Here is a 12,508-nt window from a genome sequence, read left to right on the forward strand (position 1 = left end):
TTTTTGTTGTCTGAGTGCCTGACGAGCTTTGATGCAGTGGCCTTTCCCTGAGCCCCCAAATGACTCGGTGTGCAGCATTCTTTGGGCAGGGCAAAGACGTGGAGACAGTAATCACTTCTTATTTAACTGGTCCCCTCCATGGACTATTTCATGCATTCTGTGGGCTTCTGGCAGCTGCCGTCACCAGAAGGTCCTGATCTCAGTAGCCAGGAGTAGTTGCAATGCTGAAAGTCCTGCAGCTGCCCTCGAATTTCCACAAGATCTGTGGCCCGAGCCAGACAAGTGACCAGGAGGATGAAAAGTACATGCAGCTGTCTCCTGTTCAGTAGGCTGTGTCTGTCAGGCACTCAGCGCACACCCATAGAGGAAAATCTAGCCTATTATTTTTAAGAATCAGTGTTGTCTGTAAGATCATCACTTAAGAAAATCGCCGAAAATCCGCCAAAAATGAAGGTGAAAGTTTAGCCGAATATGTATATATTCCTAAAATGATTTCTATTGGTTTCTACCCAATGCACTTATGAGAAGCAACAAATGCTTCTTCTAATATATTATATATGTCCAAATTTGGATTCGGAAGCGCTCCTCTAATATAGGAAAGTTAAAAATGGCAACTGACAACATAATTAAATATATGTTGGAAGGTATTTGATTGCATGCATGTTTGATTCAATGGAATTATTGTTTTACCTTTAGCAACCTATATAACTCAAGACGCTGACAGTCATGTTCTCAGAGGATCTTATAATTTGATAGAAATCCGAACAGATCAATTTACTTTTGCTGAATAAGTTCCATCTGTTAATATATGTTAGTGGAACAATCTGTAAAAGTCGCCCACGTGCTCAGTTAGAATATGTCTCTGCAGCTGAGGCTTTAGCAAACAAGCAATGTGCTTCTCAAGGATTGTGGTACACCAGTGTTTTGTTTGCAGACAAGGTGGTTAAAAAATGATGGTCGTGTAACGGTGAGCCCAAATTACACAAAAAAAATCTTTCCCTCCCACTGGAATAGTTGTCTCAGTTCCAAATGTATAAACTCTGGCACTGTTCTACCAAACCACTGTAGTTTAAATACAGTTTAATTTTGGCCATGGATTAGTGCTTATCCTTAAACTTCACCCACAGCTTTCTGTCCAATATTGTTTTGGATTTAATATCTTTTAATATGTTAGCTTGTGCGAGAAATTTTGGGTGCTACGCGTTACCTTAGGGGCCCAGAATAGTGTCCGGTGCACGCGCGCCCACTTCTGACACGAAGTGCGTCGGATGCCATCTTGGTAAAGGGGTTAGCACATATGCATTTAACATCCACTGGAAGTATGCAGAGCAGGCAGATCATGACGTCAATCAGCGTGCAACAGCGCTGCCATTTTGGAGCTCCCACTCCAGCCTCTTAACCTCGCACAGCTGAACACGCGTCAAGCAGCATGAAGGATTCCCTAGGGGGGCACTCGATCTAATGTTATTTTGTACTCCCCAAAAAGAGTTGAAGGATTCCCTACCAGCGCTATTTAAAGGGATCAGCAACTAATTACAGGCTAGTTACTGGGTGATTTATTCTGACCAGTTGCTCCCAGACATGGGTGCACTAGTCGGTCTTCTTCTTGGAATCAAGCATGACTGGGAAATTAGCAGAGGCCAGACAGAGCAGGACAAGTTGCTAAAAGAGAGAGGAGGAGGAAGAGGAGAATGAGGAGGAGGCAGAAAAGGAGGAAGAGGAATGGAGGCTGTAACTTAGACAGCCCTTTTCTATCCGGGCTGTATGTAAAGAGCTAATTCAAGTGCGATACCAGTAACCTCAACCTCAAATCCTCATTCCTCAACAGTCCCACACTCCTCACCTTTCCTCACATCATCCTCTTGGCCATAATGCAAAATTAAAAGCCAGCACAAAATAAACATTGCAAAAAAGTTTATCAATTAAATCATGCCATATCACAAACAAACTTAAACTTAATGACCCTGTGCATTCCCTTAGTGCCTGCCTTCCATTATCCGTTGCCTCTCCTAGTACTCCCAAGAAGTGCTACCCCAGTAGCTGCAGCATGGCTGGTGGAAGGCTGTTGACTTTCAGTGGGGGAGACGGCAATGTCCTTGCAGGACAACCTTGAGCAGCTCTGGGCCTAGAAGGCCCGACTTCAGATTGCACCATCTCGGCATGGGCGGCAGCAGTCGGGGCTGGCTGGCTGACAGGCAATACGGAGTGGCAGGGGTGGGATCACGAATGCTGTCATTGTGAGAGAGGACAGCAGGCTCATGCTCCATGGAACCACTGCCACTCCCCCGGGGTGGTGACTCAGCAGCCTGTTGGAGGACGGATTGCTGGACTGCTGTGATACACTGCAAAATTGGTATTCACAGCCACGATGGCAGCAGTCTGAGCTTGCTTGGACAACAAGCTGACCTTGAATGACATTAGTCTGAGCTTCCACTGCAGCACTCGGACTTTTGATGGAAGCTACTTGTGGCAATGGGTGCTGGAACATCGGCCATCTGATACTGCATCAAGGTTGGGTCCACAAGTGTGCGAATGGAGTTGGCCAGTGCTCCACGCTGGAAAGAATAGGCCCAAGCTCTGCGCAAAGCCCTGTGCCAAGTTGGTGCCAGACTCCTCCATGCTCCTTGTCATTGAATGCAGGCTACCCAATGCACCAAGCATTTTGTGGTGTACACCTATCAGCCTCCTACAGTAGACTGGTCCATTGAAGTCCTCATCTGAATCCTCTGCAGCAGAACTCGTGTGCGACCTTGTGTTCAGGTGAGCTGACAGCTGTGCTATCAATGCCCCCTCCTCGGGCTGCAGCTCACTTGTGCCCAGTTTCTCACCACATGCAGATCCTGCCTCTATGCTAACCTATAAGATACGCACCATCAGTATCTGAACTGATGGCTGCTAGTGTGAAATCAAGTGACAGTGTGTCTTCCCTTCTTAGTCTTCCTCCACTGCCTGGCCTGGTTTCACTTCTTGGGTATCTAAAAGGAAAAAGGCACAAGGGTAAGGTTGTGGTGAGGGGAGAGAGCAAAATATGAAATGCAAGCTTACACCATCTGCAGCTTCTCGGTCAGTAGAGATTGTGGGATGAGGGGGAAATGGGATGTGAGAAGGAGGATTAGGTATAAGGATATCATCATCTTCAATGGATTCAGGTCCGCCCGCTGATCAATGGCTCTTACTATATTGGCCAGCAGTGTTTCCAACATAGGGGTTAGAACATGCAGGTGTGTCTCACCCCTTCCAGTTAGTTCCTGCTGCCTCCGGTTAGGGATGTCTGCGTCAACTTCTCCTGCAAGAGAGACAGAAATGTGTCAGTGTGTGTCCTGCAATATGTTTGGGCGATGAGGCTGTCATAGAAACATAGAAAATAGGTGCAGGAGTAGGCCATTCGGCCCTTCGAGCCTGCACCACCATTCAATATGATCATGGCTGATCATTCACCTCAGAACCCATCTCTTGCTTTCTCTCCAAACCCCTTGATCCCTTTAGCCGTAAGGGCCACATCTAACTCCCTTTTGAATATATCTAACAAACTGACCTCAACAACTTTCTGTGGTAGGGAATTCCACAGGTTCACAATTCTCTGAGTGAAGAAGTTTCTCCTCATCTCGGTGCTAAATGGCTTACCCCTTATCCTTAGACTGTGACCCCTGGTTCTGGACTTCCCCAACATTGGGAACATTCTTCCTGCATCTAACCTGTCCAATCCCATCAGAATTTTATATGTTTCTATGAGATCCCCTCTTATTCTTCTAAATTCCAGTGAATATAAACCTAGTCGATCCAGTCTTTCTTCATATGTCAGTCCTGCCATCCTGGGAATCGCTGCACTCCCTCAACAGCAAGAATGTCCTTCCTCAGATCAGGAGACCAAAACTGTACACAATATTCAAGGTGTGGCCTCACCAAGGCCCTGTACAACTGCGGTAAGACCTCCCTGCTCCTATACTCAAATCCTCTCGCTATGAAGGCCAACATGCCATTTGCCGCCTTCACCGCCTGCTGTACCTGCATGCCAACTTTCAATGACAGATGTACCATGACACCCAGGTCTCATTGCACCTCCTTTTGTCCTAACCTGTCACCATTCAGATAATATTCTGCCTTCCTGTTTTTGCCACCAAAGTGGATAACCTCACATTTATCCACATTATACTGCATCTGCCATGCATTTGCCCACTCACCTAACCTGTCCAAGTCACCCTGCAGCCTCTTAGCATCCTCCTCACAGCTCACACTGCCACCCAGCTTAGTGTCATCTGTAAACTTGGCGATATTACTCCCAATTCCTTCGTCTAAATCATTAATGTATATTGTAAATAGCTGGGGTCCCAGCACTGAACCTTGTGGTACCCCACTAGTCACTACCTGCCATTCTGAAAAGGACCCATTTATTCCTACTCTTTGCTTCCTGTCTGCCAACCAGTTCTCTATCCACATCAATATATTACCCACAGTACCATGTGCTTTAATTTTGCACACTAATCTCTTGTGTGGGATCTTGTCAAAAGCCTTTTGAAAGTCCAAATACACCACATCTACTGGTTCTCCATTGTCCACTCTATTAGTTACATCTTCAAAAAATTCTAGAAGATTTGTCAAGCATGATTTCCCTTTCATAAATCCATGCTGACTTGGACCAATCCTGTCACTGCTTTCCAAATACGCTGCTATTACATCTTTAATAATTGATTCCAACATTTTCCCCACTACCGATGTCAGGCTAACCGATCTATAATTCCCTGTTTTCTCTCTCCTTTTTAAAAAAGTGGTGTTACATTAGCTACCCTCCAATTCATAGGAACTGATTCAGAGTTTATAGAATGTTGGAAAATGACCACCAATGCATCCACTATTTCTAGCGCCACTTCCTTAAGTACTCTGGGATGCAGACTATCAGGCCCTGGGGATTTATCGGCCTTCAATCCCATCAATTTCCCTAACACAATTGCCTGATTACTAAGGATTTCCTTCAGATCCTCCTTCTCGCTAGACCCTCGGTCCCCTAGTATTTCCGGAAGATTATTTGTGTCTTCCTTCGTGAACACAGAACCAAAGTATTTGTTCAATTGTTCTGCCATTTCTTTGTTCCCCATTATAAATTCACCTGATTCTGTATGTCTTCACTAATCTTTTTCTCTTCACATATCTATAGAAGCTTTTGCAGTCAGTTTTTATGTTCACTGCAAGCTTACTCTCATACTCTATTTTCCCCCTCCTAATTTTCCCCCTCCTTTGGCCTCCTCTGCAGAATTCTAAATGGTTGAATAGCTGGCAGTATGTGCAAGCTGTGAGATGTGGGTGTGAGGCTTGCAACAGTGCTAAGTGTGTGAGGATGTGATGAAACACATGAATGTTAGGTATGAGTCTTGATTGATAGTGGTTCTTGGTAGGTAAGTGATGGGGATGTAGTGAATTGAGCAGTGGCTGAGGCTAGTGGTGCAGTTAGTAGGATATGGCATTTGAAAATGAATTCACTCACCTTAACCACTCGTGTGAGGTCATTGAAGTTTTGGTAGCACTAAATCCAGGTCCTTGGGGCTTGCCTTCTAGAATCATAGAATGGTTACAGCACGGAAGAAGGCCATTTGGCCCATCGAGCCCATGACGACTCTCAGCTATCCCACTCCCCCGCCCTTTCCCGGTAGCCCTTCACATGTTTATCCATCAGATACTTATCCAACTCCATTTTGAAAGATAAAATTGAATCTGCTTCCACCACCCTTTCCGGCAGTGCATTCCAGATCCTGACCACTCGCTGCGTAAAACAGTTTTTTCTTACGCCGTCTTTGGTTCTTTTGCCAATCACCTTAAATCTGTGTCCTCTGGTTCTCAACCCTTCTGCCAATGGAAACAGTTTCTCTCTATCTACTCTGTCTAGACCCCTCGTGATTTTGAACACCTCTATCAAATCTCCTCTTAATCTTTGCTCCAAGGAGAACAACCCCAGCTTCTCCAGTCTAGTGATGTAACTAAAATCCCTCATCCCTGGAACCATTCTCATAAATCTTTTCTACGCCTTCTCTAAGGCCTTCACATCCTTCCTAAAGTGCGATACCCATAGTTGGACACAATGCTCCAGTCGAGGCCGAACCAGTATTTTACAGGTTCATCATTGGCATTGAGCACCATGACTTCTGGCATTGAGTGCAATGGCTCCACTGTCATCACAGCATATTTTCCGAACAACCTCCTGGCCCCCCGTGGATACAGGATATCCCTCTTGTTTTCCACCAAGACCTCCAGATACAGCATCGGAAAACCTTGCGGCACACTCTCTCCCATGGTCAGCCATTGTTCTTTAGTGCACTGCACTATTCCCAATGATGCAGCACCTCCATCACCCATAATATAACCTTCCCTTTAAGAGGTGCAGGCTAGCTTTACGCAGTGCAGGCCAACGTTAAATAATTTTAGCAAATAATGATGTGGGGCGCCCTGCTGATGTGTGCAGGCAATGAACAGTAAAATCAGCGCTGGCTGCACGCAGAAATCATGACAATGAGCAGGCAGCATGAAGATAGCGTGCTGCTTGCATTACATTGAGCGGGTGAGGATCAATTGCGCATTGTGATCTCCACGCCTGTTTTCAGAGGCTGTCCAATTTAGCTGCCCTTATCTTTAATGGAGATTGAGACAGAGCACTTGTATTCTGGATTTTAAAATGTTCACAATTATTTACTGAATGTTCAGTGTGCAGCCAAACGACGTGTAATGAGCATGCACATAACATGTAATTTGCCAGGAATCTTCACCTCAGTCTGCATTTTCTAAAAATGAATGCAAATAGTTGAAGTAAGGGAAATGGTAACCTTATTTTGAGTTGGTGATAATTGAACAGCATTTAATCAGATTCTGACAGACATCGGCTTAATTGTGAGTTGCATAAAGTTACCTTTCTCAGAACCTTCGAAGTGCCAAAAATGGCATCAGGGAGCTTAACGCATCCATTAGAATGCCTACAGGGAGAGGTAGATTACCAACATGTGTTGTCAGTTAGGATTCGTAGGCAGCCTACCCCATGTTGTAAACAAATAACAGCATGGATCATGGCTGCTAGACAGAAATGGAGATGTTAGCAGCAGAGCAACTATCACATATGAATCTGCCTCCATTTCCATTTTCTGTGAATGGACCTGTTAACTCTTATTAACGAACTAACTATCAACCATTAGTGATAAATCATAACACCATTAAGAACATAAGAACATAACAAATAGGAGCAGGATAAGGCCATACGACCCCTCGAGCCTGCTCCACTATTCAATAAGATCATGGCTGAACTTTTACATCAACTCCACTTTCCCGCCCGATCCCTAGACTCCCTTAGTGTCCAAAAATCTATTGATCTCAGTCTTGAATATACTCAATGACTGCGCCTCCACAACCCTCTGAGTGAAGAAATGTCTCCTCATCTCAGTCCTAAATGGCCAACCCCTTATCCTGAGATTATGACCCCTAGTTCTGGAGTCTCCAGCCAAGTGAAACAGCCTCTCGGCATCTACACTCTCAAGCCCTGTAAGAATTTTATGTTTCAGTGAGATCCCCTCATTCTCCTAAACTCCAGAGAATATAGGCCCATTCTACTCAATTTCTCCTCATAGGACTTCCCTCCCATCCCAGGAATTAATCTAATGAATCTTTGTTGCATCCCCTCCAAGGCAAGGACATCCTTCCTTGGGTAAGGAGACCAAAACTGTACACAGTACTCCAGCTGTGGTCTCACCAAAACCCTAAATAATTGCAGCAAGACTTCCTTGCTCTTATGCAGACTCCTAGATTGTGTATAGGAACATACCCATTTAACCCCTCAAACCTGTTCCGCCATTCAGTGAGATCATGGCTGAAATGTGACCTAACTCCATATACCTGCTTTTTCCCCATATCCCTTAATATGCCTGGTTAACAGAAATCTATCAATCTCAGATTTAAAATTAATAATTCACCCATCAACAACTGCGGTTTGCGGAAGAGAGTTCCAAACTCCTACCACTCTTTGCATGTTGAAGTGTTTCCTAACTTCTCTCCTGAAAGGTCTAGCTCTAATTTTTAGACTATATCTCCTAGTCCTAGATTCCCCAACCAGTGCAAATAGTTTCTCTCTATCTACCCTATTAGTTCCCCTTAATATATTGAAAACTTCAATCAAATCACCCCTTAATAATCTAAATTCCAGGGAATACAATCCTAGTTTATATAATCTCTCTTCATAATTTAACCCTTGGAGTCCAGGTATCATTCTAGTTCATTTACGCTGCACTCCCTCCAAGGCCAATATATCCTTCTTAAGATGTGGTGCCCAGAACTGAACACAGTATTCCAGGTGTGGTCTAACCAGGACTTTGTATAGCTGTAGCATGACTTCTACCCCCTTGTACTCTAATCCTCTGGATATAAAGACCAGCATTCCATTAACCTTTTTAATTACTTTTTTGTACCTGTCCATGACCTTTTTATGATTTATCTACCTGGACCCCAATATCACTTTGGACCTCCACTGCTTCTAGATTTTCACCATTTAGAAAGTACTCTGATCTAATCTTTTTAGGTCCAAAGTGGATGACCTCACACTTGCCTACATTGAAATCCATTTGCGGCAATTTTGCCCAATTCAGTTAATCTATTTATATCACTTTATAATTTTATGCTTCCGCCTGCATTGCTTACAATGCCGCTTATCTTTGCTTCATCGGCAAACTTGGGATATGTGGATCTCTATCCCATCATTTAAGTCGTTAATAAGTGCAGTGAATAGTTGAGGTCCCAACACAGATCCCTGTGGGACGCCACTAGCCATATCCTGCCAATTAGAATATCTGCCCATTATCCCCACTTTCTGTCTCCTGCCGCTCAGCCAATCCCAGAACCAAGTCAATAATTTTCCCTCAATTTGACGAGCTTCAACTTTAGCTAACAGTCTCTTATGAGAGACTTTACTGAATCAGTAGATTCCACTTTAACCGAGCTGGGACCAGTGTCCTGGCGAATTGAATAACTAGGGTGGTAGATAAGGCGTTAAACTAATAAGAGGGAGGGAGAATTCAGGTAAGAATAAATTCATAGGATTAGCAGAATCCCAAACGAAGTCTCAGTTGTTAAGTACAGTCTTCATAACTAACAGCCCTGCTATACAATCTAAAGCATTCTTTTTGCTTTTAAAATAAAAAGCAGTGTTCTGTCATTCTCATAATTACTTGTATGACTGGAAAACATAACTATTCTAAACATCTCGACAAATCAAGATGTCAAGAAAGGAACATTTCAAGATTTGCAAACGCGAGATGATTACCCTGTAATTTTCTGCTTGTGATTTTTACATTGTATCACTTTTCCAGTACAATCAATTGCATGATTCACTCAGGTTACAGTGTCCAGATAAAGCTAGGAGATTATAAAAGAATATTTTGATCATAACATGGATTTCATGCGTAGAAAATTCCTTACATGAAACAAACATGAATTTAAATTAAACTTGTTCTTGTCAGGCGTATTGTTTATTAGTGCAGCGGATATATCTGACCAAGCACCTGCTGTTTTCTGTGGCTCAGTGGGTGGCACTCTCGCCTCTGAGTCAGAAGGGTGTGGATTCAAGTACAAAAATCTAGGCTAACAATCCAGGATAGTGCTTGAGGGAGCGCTGCACTGTCAGAGGTGCCGTCTTTTGGATGAGACGTTAAACCAAGACTCCATCTGCACTCTCAGGTGGGCGTGAAAGATCCCATTGCACTATTTCAAAGAAGAGCAGGGAAGTTATCCCTGCTGTCCTGACCAATACCTAACCCTCAATCAACATAACAAAAACAGATTATCTGGTCATTATCACATTGCTCTTTGTGGAAGCTTGCGCAAAATTGGCTGCCGCGTTTCCTACATTACAACAGTGACGACACTCCAAAAGTACTTACTTGGCTGTAAAGCACTTTGAGACTTTTGGTGGTCATGAAAGACGCTATATAAATACAAGTCTTTCTTTTTTCCTTTTTCATTTGCGTGTATAAAGCAACTATAACTCACCAGCAACAGAGTGATTTTTTTTTATCATGGCCTCTCAGATATGTGGAAAATACCCAGAATTTCCTACCATTAATGATATATTCATTGGTGACATATTCTCTTTACGAGCAGATGATCCCTTGAGTCTTACTATGGCTTTTAAATCAGCTCTAGAACAGACTGTGCAGTTATGAGTTATTACGACATAATTCACATAAATGTACCAACAGTTTTATATTTTACTCCTGTAAATTGCTGGCTATGGATGGTGAAATATTTACTTCCAAAAAATAAATCATCTTTCATAGAAATTTTGTGGAACATTCTAACCAGCACCAATACACTGGGCGCTCCCATCCTACCCCTGATGCCTAAGGGAATCCAGGGATATGGGGATAGAGCGGGAAAGTGGAGTTGAGGTCGAAGATTAGCCATGGTCTCACTGAATGGTGGAGCAGGCTTGAGGGGCATATGGGCTATTCCTGCTCCTATTTCTAATGTTCTTAAACAGTTTCTGGATCTTCTATTCTGAATGTGATAAAGAATTAAATAGCTCATCTGTTGGAAAAGTTCTGGTTATCAGTTGTGATGAAATATGCAGCGTATTCATTTTCTTTTAAAGAAAAATTGTATGTTTGTTGTAAACAGAAATGTAACTAGTGCAAGAGCTGATGTCTGTTTGTCTGTCCCACAGATCAGATTATGATGACTGGAGACCTGCTCTTGCGAGCCTGCTTCAGCCCATTCCCTTTCCCAAAGAGTAAGTAAAGTCATATCGAGAACAAATCTACTGGCTGTATAATGTATTCTCTTTTATATGAATATCACAGTTTTGCCTAAATGTGTGTTGCCTACCAGTTGCCAAGGTTAGGGACATAATAGTGTGGGCGGAAGAACATCCGAAAAGGGAGGAAACCATTTAAAAATTATATTTCATTCATACATCAGTGACATAGGATAGAGCAAGATTGAGATCATGGAGGGAAAGTTTGATGAGCTACGGTTCTAGGCTAAAAGGGCAAGACCTCAAAGGTAGAGTAGAAAGTGAGAACTACCTGGGAATATAATGACAAAATAATTAAACACATCAGTCTAGGGTTTGAAGGAAATGGTAGACTCAAACCTCCCATATATGAATGTTCGGAGTCTTAGGATTAAAATTGGAAACCCGGAGACCCTTGCTGGAGAGGGAAGGGGGAAGGTGTGACAGAACAATCATCACAGATACCTAGTTCAGTGATGACATGGGTGGGTAAACATACAGGACTATAGAGGAATAGAGATTATTTTGTGAGAAAGAAATATAAACATGGGAAGTGGTATAGCTTTATGTGAAAGAGAATTTAATTAAAATTGAGATATACTTATCTGGTGTGTATCAGGTGGAAATTCTGTAGATATGGTTGACAGACATGAAGAAAGCAAAATAACTTAAGGGCATCTGCTAATTACTGCCAGGTCAGGAGGAGGCATTGAATGAAACATATAGGAACAGATGCAGTTGTTATAGGTGACTGCAATTTACCAGGAATTGATTGGGAAATCAATAATGGGTGGGAAAGGAGTGAGGACATTATCCTAGACAGAATATTAGATCATTAATTGGAATAAATGATCAAGGAACCCACTCGAGCAGTGGAATTATTGGACCTGATTTTAAGTAACAACTAGGAGATGATCTTGGAGGGAGAATACCACTGGGAGCTGGTCGTGACTATCAAATGTCCCCCAACTCTCAAACCAGGGAACTGGGGCGGGACTGATGGAAATCCTACCACACCAGAACTCTGCCCCAAAGAGGAAAATCCAAGCATTAGTTTAGACCAATACAATGGAAATCAGTGAAAACTGTAGGCATCTTTTTTTGTCTTGTGCTATGTTGCACTCGCATTCATCTACACAGTCCATCTCCTGCATGAGGAAGTTCTCAGTGCTGAGAGCAGTGGTTTCTGGCCAAGCAATAATTTTCTTACTGGTTACTACATTAAAGATATTGGGAAAATTTGGATCATTTAGCTCAAAGCGGATTTTTGCTAACTCCCTCCATGTCAGTTATGTGTGGTCCATTAAGTAGAATCCACTTAGTGACAGCTACTGGCCTCCCTAATGCATCTTCCCCTGTCTTGCAATTCAAGCAATCATTGACTGCAACATAAGGATTGATGTGCCAAATACTCTGCAAAATGCATAAGTAAAATATCAATTAAATTATTAGCTCCAATTAAATTAAATTGCCACTCACCAATTGGGAAACGCTGTTCAGCCACAATTATGTATGATTGGGTTTGTGTCTGCGCTATGAGTTTTGAAGGCAAAGCATGTACTTACTATTTGGCTAATTTTATAGTTGGATTTGCATATCTCAACTAAAGCTAATACAAATTGACCCAAGGAATTGAGCGTATGACTGAGTGAGTGAGACAACAATAGTCAATTGTCCAAAATTAAAAGATATTTCTGTAGCTTAAAGGGAATAACGTCTGTGTTTCCTTTTAATGTAAGCAATTATTTGCAGTTC

At 42.8% G+C, this 12,508-nt stretch overlaps 1 protein-coding gene across 3 annotated transcripts in view; it reads left to right on the top strand.

The window, feature by feature from the left end:
- Positions 1-12,508, top strand: part of cmip (c-Maf inducing protein) — a 241,759-nt gene that overhangs the window by 189,742 nt on the left and 39,509 nt on the right. For all 3 annotated transcript variants that reach the window (XM_070898229.1, XM_070898230.1, XM_070898231.1), the window contains exon 11: positions 10,685-10,750. In XM_070898229.1, coding sequence (XP_070754330.1) covers positions 10,685-10,750 — 66 coding nt within the window. The remainder of the gene's footprint in view (positions 1-10,684; positions 10,751-12,508) is intronic.

Source organism: Pristiophorus japonicus, chromosome 13 (genome assembly GCF_044704955.1).
Source record: "Pristiophorus japonicus isolate sPriJap1 chromosome 13, sPriJap1.hap1, whole genome shotgun sequence".
Classification (NCBI taxonomy): domain Eukaryota; kingdom Metazoa; phylum Chordata; class Chondrichthyes; family Pristiophoridae; genus Pristiophorus; species Pristiophorus japonicus.